This window comes from Leptopilina boulardi, unplaced genomic scaffold (assembly GCF_019393585.1).
Source record: "Leptopilina boulardi isolate dan_hultmark-lab unplaced genomic scaffold, ZJU_Lbou_2.1 LbouV2_156, whole genome shotgun sequence".
Classification (NCBI taxonomy): domain Eukaryota; kingdom Metazoa; phylum Arthropoda; class Insecta; order Hymenoptera; family Figitidae; genus Leptopilina; species Leptopilina boulardi.
In genome coordinates, this window is record NW_026137703.1 from 163,831 (window position 1) to 191,085 (window position 27,255).

At 33.4% G+C, this 27,255-nt stretch overlaps 1 protein-coding gene across 2 annotated transcripts in view; it reads left to right on the forward strand.

Moving 5' to 3' along the window:
• LOC127276932 (glutamate receptor ionotropic, kainate 2-like) overlaps positions 1-27,255 on the forward strand; it is a 588,544-nt gene that overhangs the window by 136,778 nt on the left and 424,511 nt on the right. For both annotated transcript variants that reach the window (XM_051297684.1, XM_051297685.1), the window contains exon 5: positions 14,737-14,875. In XM_051297684.1, the coding sequence (XP_051153641.1) occupies positions 14,737-14,875 (139 nt within the window). The remainder of the gene's footprint in view (positions 1-14,736; positions 14,876-27,255) is intronic.

A 27,255-nucleotide genomic window follows, 5' to 3' on the forward strand; every position in this document is an offset into this window, starting at 1 on the left:
ATTAATTTCTTTTTCTTAAACTTCATTATTTTCTGAACAAAAACATTTAAGAAATTTTTTTCTAGGACTAAAAGTGAAAAATTTATAAGTAATTGAAAAAAAAGTTGGACCAATTTTTTAATGCAATTATCTCGAAAAAAAATAAGTATTTTTTTCAACATTTTTTTTACTCCATTGGACCTATAACCTCTACCCAAAAACTTAGTATGGAAGAAATGGGAAGATCGTCCCCTTAATCTAACATCGAATTGCTCATGTGTATTACATATACCACTTGGCGCTGCGTGACGCGCGAGTAGTAGGGCTGTGCCAGTTCTAAAACAGTTTGACCTTGAAACCCTTTTTTCAACCCTCTTGGCCCCCCACCACCCCCTAATTTGCATATTAACCCTTTTGTTAACCACCCACCACCCCCTAATTTGCATATTAACACTTTTATTCACCACCCACCACCCCACTAATTTGCATTTTAACTCTTTTGATCACCCCCACCACCCCTTACCACCCACTTTCAACCCTGTTGGCCACACACCTTTTGAATTTTAAAACCTTTGATCACCTCCCACCACCCTATACCCCACCTTCTTTCACCCCTCTTGGCCACCTACCCCCCCCCTAATTTTCATATGTATTTTTAAACTTTCACCCTTTTGGTCGACCGTCGACCCTAATTTGCATAACACTTTTCAGTATAAACATATACGGTTTAAAAAATTCAAAAATCATAATTAGAACCTCGAGGAACAAAGGGTTCACGAGATACCGCCCGGGTCTGTGGGTGGTTGGGAGTGGGTGGCTGTGGGTGGCGCACAGTGGATGAGTCAAAAGAGAAAGGTGCGCGGCAGATTTGCGCGTACGGTCACCAGGGCCCGTTGGTAGTCCATGCGTCAAGTGGGGATGGAGTTCAGTGGTGGGATGTTGTGTATGGAGGGGACTACATGTACCTCAGGCGACTTCCGTGGCAAGGAAAGTCATTCTGTTCTAGCTTCCAGAATCAGCAGCGGCAGACCATCAGCACTCACAGCAGTAGAATTAAAATAGAGAATCCAACCCACATTCCTCCCACTTGGTCACCATCTACCACCCACTCACGTCATTTTATGCTTCCCTCCCACTTTCCACCCACTAATTTGCATGCCGATTATATTTTTCATGGTATATAACTATTTTACCATATACTAATGCTTTTTTTAGAAGAAGGCGGCACTTTTTAAAACTTCTTTTTTCCATGGTAAGTCCCAATTTTTCTATGGTAACTCTACTTTATCATAGCTCGATGTTACCGACTGTTGTCGCAAGATGGCGCTGTTTCTCGAAAGAATTTTTGAACCTCTTTGCATAGGCATTTTTTAAAAATTCTACCCACTTTCCTCCCACTTGGTCACCCACTACAACCCACTCATTTGCTTATTTTTTTTAGCTACCCTCCCACTTTCCACCCTCTTGACATCTAGAGTGGGGTTTAGAGTATATGTTGAGCTGCATGCCCCCCCTTTCTCTCTCACTCTCTCTCTTTTCATCAACTTGCGTGCGCATTATTATAAAAGAGTAGGGATACATAGTATATGGTGAGTTGCGTGCTCAGTTTATTTTTTTTAAGTGGGAGTGAAAAGAAGTGGGAGAAAAAGAAGAGTGGGGTTGATAGGATATAATGCAGAACACAAGCTTAGAGATAGCATTACTGTTACAGATATACTGAAGCAACAACATCAACATCAGCCACAGCATTAGCATCACTACTCCATCTTCTATAAGGTATATATTCTACTTTAACTCCTTTTTTTAACCCACTCCCCTCTTAGCTTAATTTTGATTTTTATATTAAAATTAAAATATATAATTACAATTAAAATATATCGGCGGAAAATTTAATGTAATCGAATTTGAATATAAGTAATATTAAAAAATTATTATAATATAAAATAAAAAAATAATTGTAATATAAAATTGTAAATATTCATAATGTGAGAAAAATAAATGTATTAATTTACATAAAAATGGTTTCTTTTCTTATTTTACCTTCATTATTAGTCTTAATACTAAAGGTATAGGTTCAAGAAATAAATAGGCGTTTTTTTATTTTTTAAAAACTAATAAATTAATTTATTCAGATAAAGTATTTAAAATTTATTATACATAAGATTCAGAATTTTGATAAAAAGATTTTAAAGTAGTATAAGTACAATCCACTTCATCGACGCCATCTGATAAATTTCTCAATTCATTCGATAGATTCAGAAACCAATTTCGAAGAATCATAACAATGTTTACAGCACAATGATTAGTTTGAGTAATATGATGCGTACATGTAGTTAACAATGATTCAGTTTTAATATTTTTTATCGCTGGACAGTCTATATCTTCTAAATTTTGTACATTTAACAAATATTTTTCTAACCACTGCTTTTTTTCAACACCTTTGGTGTAGATAGTTTTTGCACCTCGTAATGTTTCTTGTATAATAGTTCGCAGTTCATCATAAGATACATCTCCAGACATCCAGTGGATTCCATGATAATTGTTTGTTAGCCAGAGATTTTCACTTTTATAACGTTCAAACCCCCACTACTTTCATTTTACCCCCTCCACTGCTTTACATCTTCTTAACTATACCGCTGATTGGTTTATACTGTACAATGCGATCATGTATGATGAGGCAATAAGCAGTTGTTTCAGCAGGTATATTATTTCTAGCTTCAAATTCCAAACGTACATCAACTGACGTTTGTTTGAGAAACTCATTTTGTTTTGAACAATCAATAACAATTAGAGAAGCCAATGATTTAAAAGTGTCAAACTTCAATATGGGTTCAGAATCTCTTCCATAGTAGGAAGATTAAAAATTAGCATACATATCATAAAGTATAGAATGTTGATTTTGATTAAAATTAAAATTAAAATTTCCATAAGGATATGATTGTGAATTCAAAAAGAGTTTTACATTCGTAATATCGCAGTGATCAAAATAACTGGCAGACTTTTTATGTTTATCTTTTCTTCTTGTTTAGAATCCACAATTACATATCGAGGCTTCTCTACTTGTGTTGACGATTTTATTTGTCACATGACTCTTGTACTTGACGGAATTAAAGGATATTCATACATTTCCCACGATCGAAAACTCATTGAAATTAGTGGATCTTTCTCGATAAATTTCAATAATTTGATTTTATTATTATCAGATGGTAAAACATATGGCACTAACCATTCCACTTTATTAATTTGCACTTTCAACTGTTCATCTGCACCTTCGCCCATTTGAATAATAGAATTTAAATCACTACGTGCTCTTATTAAAATCAGTTCATGTTTAGCATTCATAACAATTTTTTTATAATCTTCAGCAAAACCAAAAATCATACCAAGTGATATTGATACATCAAAATATCCATCTTGTAATGACATTCTTGTATTCAATTCCACATTCAAAACTCCTGCATTTGCAGCGCGGTTAAGTTGAGGTGGTGTTAAGGAAACCAAGCTTTTCATAGTAGTTGTATGTCCAACATACTTGCAACGGTCAATCTCAATACCATTCAATTCATAACGAATTTCGTCTGCAATCTTAAATATCAGGTTTCAAAAACTATTCCTGTAGTTTTTTCATAACTTTAGAGGTTATGATGCTCATTTCATTATAAAAGCTGTCGCGACTGTGTTTCAAGAGAACTTAGTCTTCTTCCAATAAATAAAGAAAAGTACATAAGTTTTACTAAACATGTTCAAAAAAATGATATGAAATCTAAATTTATAGATTCCTTCAGATTAATGGCATCATTTTTGGATAAAATATCCTTTGTTTTTTTCGAAAATACAAGTTGAAACATGTCTAGTCTGTAAAAAGCATACATTTTTTCTTTGTTCCCTTTCAAAAAAGACAAGTTGAAACACGTCTAGTCTGTGAAAAGCATAAATTTTTTTTTTGTAGATTATAACGACTTTTTTGTGCTTCCTCCAACAATGAAGTTGGAACTTGTCTAAACTTGCTTAATCGCATTCAGTATAATAAAAGCACATTCTTTTAACTTTTCAGAAATTTAACTTTAACTTTTCAAATAGTTAACTTTAACTTTTCAAATAGGTAAATTTAACTTTTCAAATTGTTAACTTTAACTTTTCAAATAGTTAACTTTAACTTTTTAAATATTTACATGTTTATTACCTATATGTTCTAAGTATGCATGGGCTCTTCCTGTAAAAAATAAATGTGGAAAAGATGTTTCTGAAGCTATTGAATCTAGACATTGTGAATGAACGTGTTAATGGATACACATTTAACTTGAAAACTGAAATATTCACCATTATTCAAGTTAAATCAATGAATCCAGTAACTTACAAATTGAAGGATTATTAAGATCAACCCACCAAAAGCGGCTTCGATCAAGAAAAAATTCCCAAAGTGAAATTTGGTGGAAAAAAGTCTTCAAAAATCGTCGTAATGAAGTTTAGGGAAATTGGCATGGACTTGATAATTCTCACAATATTTGGATAAAAAAAAATCAGAAATGTAAAATTTGAAAAATTAAAGTTAACTATTACAAAAGATAAAGTGAACTATTTGAAAAGATAAAGTTAACAATTTAAAACTTAAAGTTTACTTTTACAAAAGATAAACTTAATTATTTGAAAAGTTAAAATTAACTTTGGGAAAACTTATATGTAAAAAGCATGTAAATTTTTGAAAAGTTAAAGTTAACTATTTGAAAAGTTAAAAGAAGGTGTTTTTAATATACTGAAAGCGATTAAGCAAGATTGAATTTGAACGTTTTTTAAGATGAATAGACAATCACTAAAAGTAATAGTTTTTTTCACAAGTATTATCTTGATACTTTTAACTTTTTTATTTTTTATAAAATCTTGACCTTCAACGCGAAGACTGTACATTTTAATCCGCAATCCAACAAACTCTGTTACGATTTTCCCACTGCACTCATCTTTCATGAGACTTAAGACTTTTTTGTTAGGTTGCAGAATGTCATATACATTATTAGCTGATTAATCCAATGTATCAAATTTGCAAATATTTACCTTCATGTATGAGTAGATATCTATACATTTAATTTTATAACCAAGGCTATTGGTATCAGTCGGGGTATCAGTTCGAGTGCGAGTGAGCAAGTAGAAGAATGTTTTCGAAAAAGGATACACACCCAACTGGACAACTGAAATATTCACCATCACTCAAGTAAAATCAACAAAGCCGGTAACATACAAGCTGAAGGATTATCCAGATCAACCCATCGAAGGTGGTTTCTATGAAGAAGAAATTTCCAAAGTCAAATATTCAGATGTTTATCTTGTAGAGAAAGTTCTCAAAAATCGTCATAATAAAGTCTATATAAAATGGCTTGGATTCGATAATTCTCACAATAGTTGGATAAAATCAGAAACTTAAAATTTTCTAAAAGTTAAAGTTAACTTTTTGAAAAGTTATATGTAAAAAGCATGTAAATTTTAAGAAAGTTAAAGTTAACTATTTGAAAAGTTAAAGTTAACTTTTGAAAAAGTTAAAGTTAACTTTTGAAAAAGTTAAAGTTAACTTTTGAAAAAGTTAAAGTTAACTTTTGAAAAAGTTAAAGTTAACTTTTGAAAAAGTTAAAGAAAAGTTGAACTGACTTTGAAGTAATGTTAACCTAAAATGTAATAATGTATTGTATTTATATTGAAGTTATTTTTAAATAAAATTTGTATAAAATGTCAACTATTTAGTGAATTTCTTTTTTTTCCTAATTGTTAAACTATATTAAGGTTCTATTAATTAAAGGTAGACAAAGTTTCAGAGTATATAAAAAAAATTTTCCATTTATTTAAAAACCAATGTGTATAACAACATTTATAAAATATTGATCAATATAATGAATAACATCAATAAATATTCAAAAATATAGATAAAATTACATTTTTCTTTTCTATTTACAATATAATATTTATATTCTATTGCAATAAATACTTAAATTCTATTTTATAATTCTATCATTTCTACATCGTTTTCTATGACTTTATCTCTTTCTATAATATAATGACCCCATGCAAGAGTGTCAGTGTTGTGTTTCAATAAAAATCTTTTGTCATCGTAGGGACTTAGGGCTATTTTTTCTGTTATAAAGTAAGGACCTTGTGGAGTTTGGAGCGAATGGAATATTGAGTTCGAGATTGGATTTTAATATTTTTTAAACAATAAATGTAATCATTAAAAGTTATATGTTTCTTAACTACATTAGACTTTACACCTTTTGCCTTTTTTAAGAAATGTTGATTATCTACACGTAAACTATACATTTTACTACGCAAACCAACAAATTCAGTGACAATGCTTCCATTGCATTCGTCTATCATAAGACCTAACACTTTTTTGTTGGCTTGCGGAATGCCATATACATTATTCATGGGATAATCAGAAGTATCAAATTTGAAAATGTCTGCTTTTATATCAGAATAGACATCCTCACATTTGATATTATATATAAGGCTGTCCGTGTCAATATAAAGTAGTTTACAGTTGTTTCCATACTTTTTCCTCATATAATCATAATGGAAATCATACATCAGAGTTTTCGAAATATCTAAAACGCTAAGACCTATATAAATCGGCTTATTTATGTACACCACAGTTTTCCTAAGTTCCACAGCTATCAAATTTTCACTATAGATAGCTCTCGTGTGGAAGTTTGGTTTAGCAATTAAAGCTTCTGCCCCGTACCTACCCTCCCACTTTGTCACGAGTTTTACGTTTATGTGATTACGTACATTCTCCATTCTCTTACCATACACTGCATTATTCATTAATTTAAACAAGTTTTTCCCGAATTCATTACTAGCCTTTGTTCGTTGACTAGTATTGAAATCAACATAATCTTTAAGCTAAGTTGACTGTTTAAATTGTAAAATGCGGTGGATGTGAATCAATTTAAGCCCATTGGCTAATGCTTGTTTAAGTGCACGATAATGGAGAATGTATTTTCGTTTAGGTTGGAGAGTATAGTTAGAAGCTTTTCTTGCTTTGACCCTGGTGGTTTCAAGTGTTCAGGATAAAATGGGAAATCATTATGCATATTATGTAGTTCTGAAGGATAATCTAAATCAACTTCCAAAATATAATCTATAGTTGCATCATCTGCAACGTTATAATTAAAGCTATTGTCAAATTTTAAAACCCACTTGAAATCACCATAGGGAAGAGACTGTACCATGGCCCAACCATACAGATTATTAGCGTCTAAATATACAATTTAAGAAGTCTCCTCATTGACATTGTGCTCTTTCATATATTGATTATTTGCTTTGGCATAACGATTTGTACATTGACTTATGCCCCCTCTTATTCCACGTTCAATAAACATTATCATATCAATGTCAGTGAGCAGTTCTAGTTTTACATTTGTATATTTTAACATAGCATCCCAAGTAAAACCCGGTGTCGTGTAATAGTGTGCAGGATCTAACCCGTATGCTTTTAAGTATTGTTCACGGAAATTTTCAAATACATCAGCAAGCAGCAAGATGTCAGTTTTCATATATAAATAAACATAATCACTAAGACTTTTACATTTAAATTCTGACTATACTTGCTGAGCATGTAAATATTCTTGATCTGATATATTTGAATCATTCAATGTACTATAAAAATGTTCTTTATGGGGTAACTGAGTTTCTTCGAGTTATTCCTTAGAGTCGAGATACTCGTAAGGAAAAACTCCTTTTCGGGTTAACAAATTAACTTTATTATCGCTATAGGTTAAAAAGTTTGAATTAACAATTTTGTATTCGTTTAAATATGATGCTAATTTATCTATAGATGATGCCATAAATCTAAATGAATCAATGAATCTGAATTTAATGAGACTTGCTTCAACATGTTTTGTAAAACTAATATATTTTTCTTTATTAATGGGAAGAACGTCAACTTTACCTTCAAACTCATTCGCGATTGCTTTAATAATAAAATGTGCATCATAACCACTTAAATTATGAAAGACTACAGGAACTATTCGGGAATCTTGATAATTGACATTACAATCTTGATGGGCTGCACCTCGATACACCCCAGTTAGATGGCAATGATCTCTAACTTTTAGTTCTCCATGCTTGTTAGTTTTCATACAAATATGCCAAATACACAGCCCCACAAAAAAAAGTGTCATGTACATTTGACCGGAATACCCTAACCCTATGTATTTTGACGCGCTGAACACGAATCCGAAGTCCGTTTTGCACCATCACGTCAGGATTTTTTTCGAACCTCAAAAAACATGTCGGATTTTGAGAAGTAGGCGATTTTTTTAAAAATTGATGTATTAACTTCAAACTTGGTGTCTGGGGGTTTTTTGTGTCGATGATTATGAATCTGAAGTTAGATTTCCAAAATCCAAAATGGCGGATACAATATGGCTGATGAATTTTGAAAAAATTATAAGATTTATTTCAAACTTGGTATCTAGGGGTTTTTTGGGTCGCTGATTACGAATCTGATGTCAGATTTCCGAAATTCGATATGCCTGATTCAAAATTAAGGAATTATTTTTAAAAAATTGTCAGATTATTACGAAATTTGGTATCTACAGTTTTTCTAAGTTGCTGACAAGTAACACTAGGGAAGTGCCATACGCCGATTTTTCTGAAACTTGTCAGTTTTGTAGTTTTTTGAAAACAATTTGACATATATGTTTTGTTTTTCACCAAAAGCTGATTTATGGGGGGGGAACTACCCCTTGAATTTTTTTTGGTAGGTGGACATTATTTTACGAAATTTTTTAAAAATTAATGTGCAATAGTGTATCTGGGGGTTTTTTGGGTCGCTGATTACGAATCTGATGTCAGATTTCAAAAATTCAAAATGGCATATCCAACATGGACTTCTATCAGCCATATTATAGATACGCCATTATCAATTTTTGAAAACTAACATCAGATTCGTAATCAGCGACCCAAAAAACCCCCAGATACACTATTGCACATTAATTTTTAAAAAATTTCGTAAAATAATGTCCCCCTACCAAAAAAAAATTCAAGGGGTAGTTCCCCCCATAAATCAGCTTTAGGGGAAAAACAAAACATACGTGTCAAATTGTTGACAAAACCCATAGATACCAAGTTTGAAGTAAATCTTAAAATTTTTTCAAAATTCGTCAGCCATATTGGATCCGCCATTTTGGATTTTGAAAATCTAACTTCAGATTCGTAATCAGCGACACAAAAAACCCCCAGATACCAAGTTTGAAGTTAATACATCAATTTTTAAAAAAAATCGCCTACTTCTCAAAATCCGACATGTTTTTTGAGGTTCGAAAAAAATCCTGACGTGATGGTGCAAAACGGACTTCGGATTCGTGTTCAGCGCGTCAAAATACATAGGGTTAGGGTATTCCGGTCAAAAGTACATAACACTTTTTTTTGTGGGGCTGTGATATTAGCTACTTTAAATGCGGCTTTTTGATCTGCATTTAGAGTATCCATTGAAATATTTACCATAAATGTAGGTTCAATTTCTTCCGCCAACTTTTTCAACTCTTTTGCAAACCATCTCGCCGGATCTTCTTCATTCCTGGGTGATGCCCTGTATTCATTTAAAGAGTCATCATAACTCTTTAAATAGAATACCATGCTGAGAAGTTGATGTTGTTGAACTACTTCTGTGTGACATCCCATAGATGAAGAATTCTCCCCTGGAACCAGTAGACTCTCGCAATCTGCATATATGATGAATGGTACTTTTTCTTTATTACTAAAGTTCTTGAATTGAAGACTGTTAGATCCAGGTTTAGGTAAGATGATTTTGGTGTTATTCATTTTCAGGCAATCCTCAGTGTGCTCAGTAAGTTTTTCGTTGCTTCTGAAATAGTGAAGACAACGATCGCAAATAAATAACTTGTGCTCATTTGTGGATACTTGGTTGTTTATTAGTCGCGATAAAGATTTTATCCAAACATAGTGGTATTTGTTGGAAATTAAGGAATCTTCTTTTTCTTCTTTATCATCATCCTCATCAATGTAGTGATCATCAACACGTAAAAGATTAACATGTTTGGACCGTTTCTGTGAGGTTAGGTTTATTGGCGAGACTGTGAATTTCCCCTTTCGTTTAACAAGACAATAAACGTTTACTAAAATATTGTTAAGCACTTCAAATCTTGCAACGTCATTGAGTGCTACGGAGAATTTAATATTAGTGAAATTTAAATGATGTTAAATATATTCATAGTTTTGCAAACGAGATGGGTTTGAAGAAGCTTCATACAATGCTGATAATATTGCCCACTTGAAGCATTCATTATCCTTTTCATTTCTAACATTGACACAGGCACGTTTAGCTTTAATAGGTGGCGGTAGATCAATGAAAGAACCAACACGCAAAGGATTGTATTTGTTAATATTGACATCTAATTTATGGATTGAATAGAGTTGCCAATTTGATTCTTTATCTTGAAAATCTTCAATTTCTTTAAGTGTTTTCTGCATTACATAATCATTATACCAATCGCGTAATTCAGTTGAAGGGAAAATTAACTCTGACTTATTAATGAAATATTTTATATCGAATTCTGTACTACCGTCAGGTAAAAGCTTTTTATATTTAGCATTGAATACTGTATATACTTTCAATGGACCGAATGTGTCTAAACAAGTTCTAATATGTTTTCTAAAGGAACAAAGGCATCATCTAAGAATTCATTAACATCTAAGTGACTTCAATTAATGACAGTGCCGGTTTGTAATCGATTATTAAAAGCCGAATCAGTTAGAGCCCATTTAATTTTTTCATTTGATTGGTTAAGTCCTGCACCGCACTTCATCAGCGAATCAAAGTGGCATTTCAAGTAATTTATATGATGTAATAACGTTAAGATCCTATGTTTTTGAGAAACTGAGAAGATATATTTTCTAAAAATTTAATTAAAATTGTATAATTTTGTATAGACTTGTGATGCCATTGAAACGCGATGAGTCGATCATCATCGGTTTTTCTAGAGCATAACTCTATATTGGCAGCATCAATTAAATTGTCTAAGGCTTCACAAATCTCATTGAAACTATCAATAGAGGTGTATGGTTTAGATGTTTCGATATTTCTACGATTAGCCATTTTTTTTAAATTCTGAAAAGCATTGTATAAGGAAAAAGCTGAAAAATCTGAAAAGAACGCTGAAAATAACCTAAAAAATCTGTAAACCTAATGAAGAGAATTTGGAATAAGTTGGAAAAGAAGTAGTGGTAGTGAAGGGAGTGGGGTGGGGTATAGTCCTCGATGACAACTGCTTTTTAAAGATGTCTGCCGAATACGATGTTGCGAAGCTTCACTTTGCTCGTTTAAGTATAACTGAAACAGAAACAAAATTACAATCAATTTGATGCATATTAAGATAAATGTTTGTAAAAGACATGTAAATTGAGTAAACTTACAATGTACCTCTGAAGAGGATTGCTGTAGATATATGACTAGTGCCAGAGGTCTGATGTTGCTGATTCTGGAAGCTAGAACAAAAAGGCTTTCCTTGCCACGGGAATCGCCTGAGGTACATGTAGTCCCCACCATACACAACATCCCACCACTGAACTCCACTCCCACTTGACGCATGGACTACCAACGGGCCCCGGTGACCGTACACTCAAATCTCCCGCGCACCTTTCACTTTTGAATCATCCACTGTGCGCCACCCACAGCCACCCACTCCCAACCACCCACAGTCCCGCGCGGTATCTCGTGAACCCTTTGTTCCTCGAGGTTCTAAATATGATTTTTGAATTTTTGGGACAGTATATGTTTATACTGAAAAGGGTTATGCAAATTATGGTGGATGGGCGACTAAAAGGGTGAAAGTTTAAAAATACATATGAAAATTAGGGGGGGGTAGGTGGCCAAGAGGGTTGAAAGAAGGTGGGGTAAGGGGTGGTGGGAGGTGATCAAAAGGGTTAAAATTCAAAAGGTGGGTGGCCAACAGGGTTGAAAGTGGGTGGTAAGGGGTGGTGGCGGTGATCAAAAGAGTTAAAATGCAAATTAGTGGGGTGGTGGGTGGTGAATAAAAGGGTTAATATGCAAATTATTGGGGTGGTGTGGGGCCAAGAGGGTTGTAAAAAGGGTTTCAAGGTCAAACTGTTTTAGAACCGGCACAGCCCTACTACTCGCGCGGTTAGAGTGCGGGCGTGTGATCAATTGTCTCTATCTCAAAAAACTATCTCCATAGAGATAGTTAAAAAAAAAATTTTTAAATCCGATTTTGAGATATACGTAAATTAACATTTTGACCTTGAATTTCAAGGTCAAATTTTATTTAAAAAAATATTTTATCATCATCGTGTAGCCCGTCAAAAAAGCTCTAAAAATCGTTATATGTATTTGTTTACTTTTATGCATTCTACTTATAAATATTGTACATTGAAATTTTTTTTTAAAAGTCAAAAATTAAAAATGTAATTCAAAAACTATTTTATTAAATTCAATAATTATTGATTTTTAAACTTTTACTAACAATTACAACATTTTAGAAAAGTATGGATTAAATTCGAGAACTTTTAATTTTTTGATCGGTCATTTCAGGATCTTTGCCTCATATATGTATTTTTAGGCAGTATTGTTGTTTGCTCGGTCGACTACTAAGGGCGCTTACTATATTATTTACGCGGGAATGTTTAAATAGTAGTTGAAATAGTACATAAGTAATGATACTATACATGACGGACGAATAGTAACGACATATTTAACAAATAATAAGAAGATAGAGTCTCAGCTTTTATATTATTCAATATTATCTAACGGCGTAAGAGAGTAAATATGATATATATCTCTATTGAAATTTCCCATATAATTTCCAACTTAGTATCTTATCTAGACAACTAAAACAGTGAAGTCCACAAATAACATAATAAATAACATAATTCCATATGGATCATATGTGGTGAATTTTAAGTTCTTATATACATTTCTACATAGAATCATCATAGTTTTACTGTAACACCGCAAAATAGTGAGATTTTTCTCTCACAGTTAAGATCAGACTTGAATACTATAAGAGCTGAGACACTAACTTAGAAAGTATATTGTAAGCCACAAATGCTGATCTGTTTAGATGGATTGTAATAATATTATTTGATTTTTAATTAAATTGAGAATTAAATAATTTTAAATTTTTGTAAATTGCCGCCTGCATAACGCATTCTTCTAGAAATTCCCATATGAAATGGTATATTGGTTCCTTTATATAAATCCATGTGAAATTTTTGGTTCATATTTAAGTACCCACATGAAATCCTATATGGTATCTTATAGTACGGGAGCCAGCGACAGATTTTGGGGACCAATTTCCTCTCAGCCGATAATTCAAGAAATAATTGGAGCAGTTGTGTCATGAAGCTTCTTCATCGTCGACTGCGCTACCGGCGGTGGGATAAAGAGCTATCCCTCAATGACGTAAAGAAAATATATTTTCAGTTATTTCCTCCCGACTGAAAATTTGTTAGATAATAGGTTACATCATAATTTAAAGAAAAAAGTGAGATTTTCTCTCAATCAAAACGTAGCCAGATTATTGTTTACATTCCAATTTAAAGAATTAAAAACGTCAAATGGCTATATATAAGTGGAAAAATCGTCAGCTGGATCAGTGAATGGTATGTGCGCTAGGAACCAGGCAATAACACCATATTAAATTAAATTTATTACTTGAAATTCAAATAGAATTGCGAGTTTTAATTGAATATTGAGATCCTTTATTTTAAATTAAAATAGACACTTTGAATTATGACTTTAAATACAGTTTAAACAGTAAAATACGTTACAAATAACAGTTTTGTGTTCGATAAAAAGTTGCTTTAAAGAAACAAAATCTTTTCCATAACATTATAGGCCAATAATTTTTCAAGGAAAGAAATTGTTTGCTGTGTTTCTTCAGTCACCAGAGCGTACTGAAATCTGGGCAAAAAAATCCCGACAATTGGCGGAATTTTATAATTTAAAATTGGCTTTTGAGGTACATCGGATTTGAAAAAATGAATAATACAAACACTGACCCAGCTCACGATCTTTCCACCCGCATACAGTTAGCTGAAGTTTTTATTTCTTTAAATTTGAATATAAACAACAATCTAGCTAAGTTTCGATTTAAAGGAAATTACTGAAAACATAATTTTTTTACATGTTCGAGTAACCGACTGACGTACAATCCACCATGTTACAGCCAGCTGACATTTTTATTTCTTCAAATTATGATGTAAACTATCATCTGACAAATTTTCAGTCGGAAGGAAATTACTGAAAATATATTATTTTACGTCATTGGGGTGGGGTATAGCTCCCCATACCACAGCCCGTAGCGCTGCTGCAGATCACGAGTCTTTATGAGACAACTGCCCCAATTGTTTTACGAATTATCGTCTAGGAGGAAATGACCGACCAAAATCTGTCGCTGGCTCCTAAACTATTATATTTTACTCATTTATGTAAAATTTTATATAACGAAATCTTGAGGATTTCCCCTGATATTTTTTGTAAGATGTAATGTGGATAATTATGAAGAAAATTTATATGGGAAATTGATAAGAAAAAGTGTAAGTAATTACATGAGAATCCACATGAATATTTATGTATAATCACATATGGCTCATTTCTCTCATGATTCTCATTGATTTCTGATCCCAATAGAACAATATTTAATTTTCATAAACTGAAATTTGTATGTAATAGTTTAAATTTAATAGTAAAATTTTTAAAAAATTACATTTGTAAACTTTATGATATATTTTCAGGAATAAGCATACTATATAGGAAACCAATAAAGCAACCGCCAAACCTATTTTCATTTCTCAGCCCTCTAAGTTTAGACGTTTGGATTTATATGGCAACAGCATATCTTGGAGTTTCTGTACTACTGTTTATACTAGCCAGGCATGTATTACTATAGATCCTTGCTCTTTTATACATTGTGAAGTACAATTTCGTACGAAAAAAATATTACACAGTCTTTTGAACTATAAAAGACTGTAATACGTATATGTACTTAAAAAGAGATAAAATGTTTTACTGTAACTTTCCGCGTAGCGTGCTTCCTTCGTCATTAAAGAAAAAAATAATTAGTATAGAAAATTTTTTTGGATTTCTATAATGTAGTAAAGATGTTAATTGTTTTTTTGGTTGAATCCACATTTTATTTTTAAAATTCGTAATTAAATGAGCTTTTGCCCGTCAACGTCGGGCCTCATCAGATTTAAAAACAATATGAACTTCCACCCTCATTTAATAATTTCAAATAAAAAATCGGACAAGTGCGAGTTACACTCGCACTAATTCAACGGTTCCGTACACCAACAATAATAAACTCTTTGTTATATAAATAAATAAAGATATATAAATAAAGAAACACATTTAAATATCTACTTTGTATAACTTTTATTTTTGATACTTTCACTCAATGTGAAACTTGTGTTACAATTTTTTGCCAAAAATATTGTTTCGTATGATCACGTGTCTCAATAAATAACATGGCTCAATATTTACTCACTAATTATCGCATATATGCAAGCCACAGTCGAACTTACCGTCAGCTCAACCGTGACTGCCTGCTAAACATATACTCATAAAGTATATCATATTCACAAGTTCCAGTCGAACTTATCGTAAGCTCAACCGTGACTGCCAGCTTAGTACCTATTCAGAAATTATCGCATATCCGCAAGGCCCAATCGAACTTATCGTGAGTTCAACCGTCTAACCAAATAAATTAAATGTAACATAAGAATATTATTTTGTTTTAAAAACAAGTAAAATTTTTTTTCTAACAACAATTCTGTAAACAATTATTTTTTTAAAAATTAAAAAATTGTTTTTAAACAAAATAATATTTCTTATCTTATAATTGTTGTTTAACCATTATTGTTTAAAAAATTGTTCCTTAAGAACTTTAAAAACTGATGTCTTATAAGAATTATATTTTGCCATTATGCCTTTATTGTATCATTAATTTTCTTAATGTTTCTACTGCTTGACCTATATGACACATTGTAAGTCAGAGTCGCAAGTCCGATACACTGCGGTATGAATAATTAAAATTAAAAACTTCGTGCCATTTCTTTTCTCAACGGAATATTTTTCAGAAATGTTTAAAGAACAAGTGGTTTTCTCAGATTGGAAATATCATACAGAACACTTTCTTATTAACGTCTTATAAATAAACAATAGATTTTTTACTAAACTATTAAAAACACACTTTATAACGAAAAAGAAAATAAGGTTTTGTGTGGCTCCTTTCATAAATACTGACTCGTTTAAAGAATATTTTGATAAAATTTCTAAGTAATATATGAAGAAAGAACGGATTGGCACGTGATTTTCGAAGACGCCTCTAAAAAATAACTGTTTTGCCTTGTTCATCGTAAGTCGAAACTGGATCATCTGAAATTAAAAACCCAAAATTTTATTTTTAGCTAATGAGGACCTTGTGATAACTCTATCGAGTTTTTTTATCTGTTTGGGGATCACACGTGAAGTGATAAGTAATTGTAGTACTCATAGATGTTAATCTTTGGCAAATATCTTTTTTCATTTAGTCCAATATTTACCAAAGAGGAGAGGGTGAATGTTTTGGGGTTTTACGCTACACCGCATGTTTTAATAATTTTTTGCTTCCTCGTAGAAAGCTTCATAGTGATGACAATTTTCGAACTTCGTAAAATCAATTATTTTAATAAATTTTAACTAATATAGTTATATTTTGACATGAGGAACAAATGTCCAGATGTATGTGTGTGGATGTGTGTGTATGGCACCGTTTTTTGTGTACAAATTATCTCGAATAAATGTTGACGGATCGCCCTGAAATTTTGCATGCTAATTCTACTTACTAATACCAAAAATCAGACACCAGGATTTCCAAAAATATCCACACAATTTTTTTTGGGACCACTTTTTCAAAAAGTTAAAAATATATTTTTTAATAAAAAAGCTTTTTATTTTAAAATTTCACATTATTTATTTTAAAAATGTATTCTTTGCGTTAAAACGAATTTTCTAACCTATATTAAGTTCATATTTTACCTAAATTTATAGATGAAATCATTATTTTTATTTTTTCAAAAAATTTAAATTTTTTGTTTTTATTAGATATTTTTTTTCTTTTTTCTTAATAAAAATTTTCAAAAATTTTACTCCAAATTTTACGCAAAATTGCATTCCTTATATAGAAACTAATTGATTGATCTATATATTTTACCTTTTATAAAATTAATCGTTATTTTTAACGTCAACAAAACGTTAATACATTCGATATACATTATTTGAAAGAACTTAAGAAAAAGAAAAATTTAAGAATTCACAAAAACTTCTTCAGGAAATGCAAAATCGAAATTGAAATAAATTAAATTAAAAGTATTAATTTTTTTTTTAATTTAAATTAAATTAAATATTTTCTTCGAGGAAGCATAATGTTCGTCAAATGAACATCACAATAATGTAATATAAATGTCCACCCCTTTTTTCTTAAATATAAAAAAAAAATTTGAATATAAGAATAACGAAATTGAAATAAATTAAATTAAAAGTATTAAAAATTTTTTTTTTAATGTAAATTAAATTAAATATTTTCCTCGAGGAAGTATAATGTTCATGAAATAAACATTACATTAATGTAATATAAATGTCCACTCTTTTTTTCTTAAATATAAAGAAAATTTTTTTTTGAATATAAGGTCTTTCGATTGGTAATATGTATTTTTGAAAACAAATTTCTTGACAAAAAAAAATTAAACTCAAAAATAAATTTGACCTTTTTGGGGTGTTCTTTTTTTCAATCGAAAGCTGAGGTTTTTGCCTACAAAAATATATAGTTGGAAAAATGGGTCAAGAATGTTTAAATATTCATAATTAAAATTTTTTTGCCTTTATTGACCATTTTTAGGGTTCCGTACTCGGTTCGGAACCCTATTAATATCGGTTTTTTTGAAATCGTGTACCCCCCCCCTAGCGGCCACACAAATTTATCTGGAGGGCTGACAATTAGTACACATATGTATTTTCGCGTGTAGATTACAGGAAAATTATAGCGAACTTGATTGGAATTGATTAACATAGCGTTGTCAAGGAAAAACCATGAATTTTTACGAAAAATGCCTAAAAATGACTATGTACCCCCCCCCTAGCGGCCACATCTTTTGACATAAAGAGCTCAAATTTGACACACTTACGTATTTTTACGTGAAAATTACAGGAAAATTATAGCGAACTTGATTCGGATCAATTTACATAGCGTTGTCAAGGAAAAATCAAATATTTCGAAAAAAATTATTTATTCTCCCTAGCGCACACAATATTCAACCCAGACAATTCATATTTAGTATACAAATGTATTTTTACGGGAAAAATACAGGGGAAAAAAAGCGGTCACGATTAGAGTTGATGATTAACTTTTTATCAAGTTTTTCAAGAAAAAATGACAATTTTAGGAAAAAAATGTATTTTTCCACCAAAAACGAACAAAATTTTATTTAAAGGAAATTAAATTTATATATTTTAACGTATTTTTTTGTGTAGATTACAAAAAAAATATAGCGAACTTGATTGGAATTGATTAACATAGCGTTGTCAAGGAAAAACCATGAATTTTTACGAAAAATACCTAAAAATGACTATGTACCCCCCCCTAGCGGCCACATCTTTTGACATAAAGAGCTCAAATTTGACACACTTACGTATTTTTACGTGAAAATTACAGGAAAATTATAGCGAACTTGATTCGGATTAATTTACATAGCGTTGTCAAGGAAAAATCAAAAATTTCGAAAAAAATGATTTATTCTCCCCAGCGCACACAATATTCAATCCAGACTGTTCATACTTGCTGTAAAACTGTATTTTTGCGTGAAAAATACAGGGATAAAATGTAAGCACGATTGGAGTTGATGATCAATTTTTATCAAATTTTTGAAGAAAAATGATAAATTTAAGAAAAAAATGTATTTTTCCGCAAAAAAGTTGATCTAAAGTGATTCAAATTTATATATTTTTACGTATTTTTACGTGTAGATTACAAAAAAAATATAGCGAGGATGATTGGAGTTGATTTTTCTGGGGCTGTCAAGAAAAAACTGATAATTTTAGAAAAAATCATAAATTTTCTCCCAATAAAGGAAAAAATTTTTTCTAAAGGGCTTCAAATTTACTATTTTTACGTATTTTTATGTGTAGATTATAGAAATAATTTAATAAACATGATTGAGTTTATTTCTTCAGTCGTTACAACTCTAAAACAAATAAAATCGGACAAGTGCGAGTTACACTCGCACTGAAATCGAGGGTTCCGTACTCGAAGCGAACTTATTTGGTATAAAAACAAATGTTTAAAAAATATGTGTTGTATGACAACTAATATAAGTGATACAAAAAGGAACAATTTTGTAAAATTCAAGAAAATTGTTCCTCTTCGTATCACTTATATTAGTTGTCATGCAACACATATTTTTTAAACATTTGTTTTTATACCAAATAAGTTCGCTTCGAGTACGGAACCCTCGATTTCAGTGCGAGTGTAACTCGCACTTGTCCGATTTTTAATTATTTTTTACTATTTTTTAATATTTAAACATTCTTGGCCCATTTTTCAACTATACATTTTTGTAGGAAAAAATTTTAGCTTTCGATTTAAAAAAATTGTACTTTTAACCCCGAAAAAGTCAAATTTATTTTTGAGTTTCATTTTCCTTGTCAAAACTTTTTTTTCAAAAATGCATGGAAAGAGAATCAAAAAAGCTTTCGAAAATGATATAGAGAAAACATTTTTATTTTGATATTTAAGAAAAAAAATTATTAAAGCACACAGTGTAGCGTAAAACCCTGATACATTCACCCTCCCACCTGTGTCGCAGTGTTCATAGCATGGCGAAACTTGTGAACATAAAGATCCTAGTCGCGATGATCATTCCCTATGAAAGTCGCAATCATGGTCTTCAATGTGCGGTTACTCCTCTACACAGGATTAGCTTGCGGGTGGTAGGGTGGTGTGGTGATTTGTTTGACACCATATTCCTGAAGCGTTTCCTTGACGAACTTGTTGTCAAACTCCTTCCCATTGTCAGTTAATAAAAAGTCAGGGGTTTCCCAGCGAAAGAGGACCAATTCTTCAAATACTTTGGCCACCGACTTTCCATCAGCTGATCGCAACGGCTTCACAACGAGATATTTACACCTACTCTTACTTGGTGGAAATTCCATCGTGTCCGTTGCCACTACTGCACAAGGTCGCTCAACTATCCTCTGTCCTATTAGTCCTGCCGGTCCTGCTTGTGATGCCTTGTGAAGCTGGCACTGGGGACATCCAGTGACATACTGGTGGACATCGTTCGAGATTCCTTGCCAGTAATATTCTCTCGCCACTCGATTATAAGTTTTCTCCACCCCCAAATGACCTGCCGACGCCAATCCATGGCAGTCGTGGAGAACTCTCCCTCTGTACTCCTCAGGTACCACCAGTTTCCAACCATCTTTGTCGCCAACAATCAGAAGGAGTAACGGGTCTCTCCTATGTCGATAAAGATGAACGTTCTCAATTTTCAATCCAGGAAAACGCTCCGGGAATAGTCGAACCAAATCTCGTCGCTTAAGATACCATTGGTGCATAATGGCATCAAAGGCATCGATCATCTCTTCGTCATCCTCACTCATCCTAGACAATGCATCTGGGACTTGGTTCAATGCACCTCTCCTGTGAATGATTTCAAAATCCCACACCTGTATTTCCAGGGCCCATCTCGCTAGTCGACCACTCGGGTCTTTCAAGTTTCTAAGCCACTTTAGGGCACTGTGATCTGTGATCACCTTAAACTTGTATCCCTCGATATACGGTCGCAACTTCTTAATCGCCCACAGCAGAGCTAAACACTCCTTCCCCGTGACGCTATAATTCCGTTCTGCCCCAGTCAGAACACGGCTAATAAACATCACCAGATGTTCACCGTCGTCAAACTCCTGAGTCAAAAACAGCTCCAATAGCAAAACTACTCGCATCACATTGGATAGTGAATGTCTTACTAAAGTCAGAACAGGCCAACACTGGCGCTGTCGTAAGTGTGTCCTTCAACTTGTCGAAAGCCTCTTGTTGCTCCTCGCCCCATTCCCAGTCTCGACTCTTCTTGAGCAATTTAAGAAGAGGTATCTTGATTTCACTATCGTTCTTGATAAATCTCGAATACCACCCCACCATGCCCAAAAATCTCCGGAGTTGTTTAAAGTTCTTTGGCGCTGGATAGTTCCTTACTGGCTCGGTTTTTTCGGGGTCTGGTCGCAATCCTTCATTGTCGAGAAGATACCTCAAGTAGGTAACCCTAGAGCACCCAAACTCATATTTCTCTGGGTTAACCACAAATCCCGCGTCTGACAACTTCTTCAAAACTATCTCCAGCCATTTCACGTGTTCGTCAAAAGTATCCGTCACAATTATTATATCGTTGAGATAACCAAACACATGAGGTTCGAATTCCGGTCCGAAAAGAGCATCAATTATCGTTGAAAAGTCATCGGCGCGTTAGTCAAGCAGAATGGCATTCGTCGATATTGCCACAGTCCTGAGCCGGGGATGGTAAAGTCTGTGTACTTTCTGCTTTATTCTGCCATTGGAATTTGGTGATAAGCCAATTTTAAATCAATCTTCGACAAGTATCGCGCCTTCCTCAACTTGTCGAGTATGGAGTCTATCGTCGGAATTAAATAGGCGTCCTTGACGGTAACCTTGTTGACATCCCTATATTCGATACACATTCGAAAATCTCCATTTCCTTTTCTGGCAATCACAGGTGCACTCCTCCAGTCGCTACTTGATAGTTCGATCACGCCTTGCCCATGTAGTTGAATCATGTTTCCTTGGGCCTAGATGATCATAATAGGTGACATGCGTCTCTGTCGATGCTGTACTGGTGTCTCATCTGTAACCCTTATATTATGTTCTGTCAGATTTGTCACCCCCAGTACGTCAGATTCTGTAAGAACCAATCGGTTCACCACTTCTTGAATGATCTCTCTTTGTTTGTCCGTCAACACAGAGATTCCAGCGCATTCAGCGTAGATCGACTCATCACTCTCAAGCCCATCCTTGACACCAAAAACATGCCAGTCGCCATTGAAAACTCTCCATAACCCCAGTCCCAATTGTACCTCCATATTCCAGGCTTTACAGAAATCCACATCTAAAATTATGTCTTGTACTACTGAACTAAGGACCTTGACGCTAAACGGTTGACTCTGTCACTAATCACCAAGATCATCGCTCCAGGGTCGAAAAGTGCCTCATAAGATTGTCGTTAAGAATCGGTTTTAAGGATTCTTCAGTGGGTTGGAGTGGGGTACAGACCCGCTCTGTGCTCCCCATTGTCCGTAACCCAAAGCGGCTCTTACTTGGACGCAATTCAAACAATTAAGGAAATTCACAAATGGCTTCGGGCCACCCTTCGCAATTTGTGCTGAATGTCCAGTATTTCCAGCTCCTTGTTTTGGTGGAAATTGGCGCTTGCCTTTCCCAGCGGCCACTATCGCAAAAATAGGAGTAGGGTTAGAAGCCCGTATCAGAGTCGCGGATGGCTGAGGACTTGATTGCTTAATTGCATTCACCTCTGTAGTCCCCTTCTTAGAATCAGTCTTCTTTGTCTTCTTCGACTTTTTCCCCTTAATCTTCTTGTCGACCACCTTCTCTACCTTGCTACCCGTCGCTGACTCATCCTCTAAGGCCGCTATCTTCTTGGTCTCTTTTGAGGAAGATGGCTTTTTCTCGTCCTTTTTCGCACCCTTATAAGCCGCGTCGGGAAAACGCATTTTCTCTTTAGGGGGTGGGGGAACGTATCTGTCGTCGAGATCTTGAACCTTTTCGAACTGTCGCAAATTTCTCTCTAGTTTCGAGAGTGATTCTAACCCCGATGAATCAACTTGTTTTCCATAAGTGGGGGTTAGTCCCTTTTACGCGATTTTAACCTGTTCCCTGGTCGACAATGGTTTCCTAAGATGCCCCATTATAAGTCGCAAACTGGTTATGTAGGAGGATATTTTCTCCCCTTTCGCTTGAGTTCTACTCCTCATCTCATCTATCACTTCGTCATCATCAATGGTAGTTAAATACCCCCATCGAAAAGCTTTTTTAAATGACCTCCACGAACTGATTTCTTGGCGGATTGTTCAAAACCATCTACTTGCACTGCCCTTGAAAATACTAGGAAGTGTTTGGAGAAGATCTTCGTCTCTTATCATGGCGCAATCTCGACAGTCTTCAATTCTCTCCGGGAATTCTTCAGGATCTTCTCGCTCGTCACCAGAGAATTTAATATCCCAATTTTTTAAGGTCTTATTGGCTTTAGTTAATAGAGAAGCTACACGATAATATCTTCGCCTCTGAGTCCTGTCGCTAACGTCAGTCTCATTGTCAGTGGAAGAATTATCAAAGAGTGTCCTCCTAGCATCAATCCGTTGAGTATTCCGAGAAGTAAGCCTTCGGCTGGAATCCCTACGTTCTTGACGATCCCCTTCCCTAGTCGAGAATCCGTCACTAACTTGCGGTCTCACTCTACTGTCGCTATGTATCTCACTGGGTTCGCTCTTTACTCCAGAACCCCTTTTTCTCTTTATGTATGTGCGCCTACTGTCACATACTTTTCCACTCCTATTCCTGTTTTGGCCGGGGGGTTGGGTTAGGGATGGTGTTGGGACTCTCTCCTCCTGATTAACAGAACACGGTGCTCTTGAACGAAATCAAATAAAAAGTTGCAACACCTAGAATTTTCTTCCAGATTCTGAAAATATATTGTTCCTAGATCATATTAATCAAAAAATTGAAATCTTTTATCCAGGGCTTTTTGAGAAAAGTGATTTTTAAAATTTAGTACTATAAAAATTGATTTATTTTGAATAAAACATAATTTTACTTAAATCCGTATTTATAAACACGTATTATTCTAATATGTATTCTATATTTGTAGCAATTCCCTAACAGAGCGCGTTCTTTATATACATAAATGACCCTTAATGTAAACTTAAAGGTCAAAATCATGCATTTCACACTGTGATGTTAGTTGTTCGAGTTGTATTTGAAGGAGCTTGTAATGTCTTTTCTTTTGAGTGATCTGTAATGTTTTTCATAGTATAAAATGCAGCACAAAACTCTCAGTCACAATGAAAATCGACACAAGGTGTGTTTTTTGTGTTTTCGAAAACAAAAGGTAATGACTGTTATAAAAGATCAATTGAAAAGTGATATGACTAGTATTATTACTAATTACGTCAATGGAGATAATTTGCCTGCGGCTCTGTGTTATACCTGTAAAAGACGTGTATATCATGCTAAAACCAGCAGAACTCAACTCGAATCTCCAGATTTATCAATGTTCCCAATACTAAAAAAAGTAACACGATCACGAAACATATGTGAATTTAAAGTTTGTGAAATAGCGCGCACAAATGTTCAAACTGCCCCTGCATCGTGGAAAAATAAAACTCCTAGGAAGTATTAAATAAATAGATCATTTTTTTGGCATTTTATACGTTAGTTTCTATCCGCTTAAAGAGGTGCATTGAAAATTTTATTTTTCCACGATGCAGGGGCAGTTTGAACATTTGTGCGCGCTATTTAACAAACTTTACATTCACATACGTTTCGTGATCGTGTTACTTTTTTTAGTATTGGGAACATTGATAAATCTGGAGATTCAAGTTGAGTTTTGCTGGTTTTAGCATGATATACACGTCTTTTACAGGTATAACACAGAGCCGCAGGCAAATTATCTCCATCGACGTAATTAGTAATAATACTAGTCATATCACTTTTCAATTGATCTTTTATAACAGTCATTACCTTTTGTTTTCGAAAACACAAAAAACACACCTTGTGTCGATTTTCATTGTGACTGAGAGTTTTGTGCGGCATTTTATACTATGAAAAACATTACAGATCACTCAAAAGAAAAGACATTACAAGCTCCTTCAAATACAACTCGAACAACTAACATCACAGTGTGAAATGCATGATTTTGCCCTTTAAGTTTACATTAAGGGGTTTCCTAAATTTTTGTGGTCAAAAAAATCGAATTTATTTTTCTTCATTTTTTGATAGGAAAGTATGTTAAGAATGTGTGGTTAAATCATTAGATCGTAATTCGCTCAAAATCTTAAGTTATTTAACAAAATACATATATATATATGCGTCTACAGATCGTATAATTAACCCTTTCGTGTCCACGATAAACCGAGCGAATGGATTTGCTTGAAATTCGTTACTCGGGGTGTTATTGGGGTCTCTGATTACGAATTTAATGTCAGATTTTAAAAATTCAAAATGGCGGATCCAATATGGCTGACAAGTTTTTTAAAAAGTGTTTAGATTGGCTCGAAATGTCCTACTCGGGGGTTTATGGGGTCGCTGATTACGAATCCGGTGTCCATTTTTCAAATTTCAAAATGGCGGATCCAATATGGCGGACGAGTTTTTAAAAAATGCTTGGATTTGCTTGAAATTTACTACTTGGGGGTTTTTGAGGTCGATGATTACAAATCTGAAGTCATATTTTAAAAATTCAAAATGGCGGATCCAAGATGTCGGACAAATTTAAAAAATGCTTGGATTGAATATGATGACAGAATTCGAAAATTCAAATATAAAAAAGGTTTTTTGGTTTGCTGATAATAAACCCGACATGGTCATGGACCCAGTACGGACAATTCATCATATTCATATCATTTCATCATTTTCGAGCAAATCCGATTAGTTTTAAAATTTTTCGTCCGTCATATTGGATCCGCCATTTTGAATTTTTAAATTCTGACATCATATTCGTAATCAGCGACCCCAAAAACCCCCGAGTACCAAGTTTCGAGTAAATGCAATTGATTTTTAACTTTCATGTCCGCCATATTGGATCCGCCATTTCGAATTTTTAAAAACTGACATCATATTCGTAATCAGCGACCCCAAAAACCCCTGAGTAAGAATTTTCAAGCTGATTTAGTTACTTCTGCTTGACTAATTATAACCTTTTGATATCAAAACTTTAAACGCTTTTTTCTCAAAACACTATATTTAAAAATGGTAACCAGTAGAACTCAAAAACCGTTTGACCGATTTCAAAAATTCAAGTTGCATTCGATTCAGTGGAAGTTTTTGCAGGCCCTAAACCTCTAATATATTTAAAATATTCAATAATCAGGTTTTTGTGAGTGATTGATTGTCAAAAAAATGGTGTTTTTTCAGTTTTTTGGGTTCCAAAGCTTGCCATTTTTTTAATTTTTGATTTTTTTTAATATCTCGAGGTTTAGGACCTGTATTAGGTCTTAAACTTTAAAATCACGTTTGATTTTTTTATTTTAGATGATTCTGCGATGAGCTACAGTGGTTACCGTAAAGGACTTTGATTTTGACCAGTGTACATAGCGACCTCTGTAGAAGGAGCATAATAATATTTTTTAAGATCGCAATTTTTTTTTAAATAGTTCTTGACGTATATAGTAACATGTAAAAACTTTTGATCAATTATATTTTAAAACTTATGAGTACACGATCTTTTATAAACCTTCTATTTTAGGGCAAAAAAATTTAGGAAACCCCTTAAGGGTCATTTATGTATATAAAGAACGCGCTCTGTTAGGGAATTGCTACAAATATAGAATACATATTAGAATAATACGTGTTTATAAATACGGATTTAAGTAAAATTATGTTTTATTCAAAATAAATCAATTTTTATAGTACTAAATTTTAAAAATCACTTTTCTCAAAAAGCCCTGGATAAAAGATTTCAATTTTTTGATTAATATGATCTAGGAACAATATATTTTTAGAATCTGGATGAAAATTCTAGGTGTTGCAACTTTTTATTTGATTTCGTTCAAGAGCACCGTGAGAAGTTATTTCATCGCCTACCCCTGTCGCAAATTCTACTGGGTTTTGAGATGGCCGGTGAAAATTGTTATTATCCCCCACATTCTGACCCATACTAGCAGCCATTAAATGTGGACATCACCGGTGGTGATTGTGGAAGGGGCGGTGGAGGGGACAAAAAGTTATCGGTGGTCGGACTTGGTCTGCTGTGCGATGATTTATCTCCCCACCTTTTTCATATGGCCCCTTGACTTTGCTGATCTCCTAAAACTCCCAAGTCACGAATCGGCCATGAATTTTTCTCCTCGTCGCTACTCGAATAAAACTCGCTTCCTCCTTCAAGATTTACATTGGGCAATAATTTTTCTTCCGTGAATGCCTCAAACTGAAAAACTTTAACTGAATTCCCTTTATCGTACTCGTCGCAAAAGGA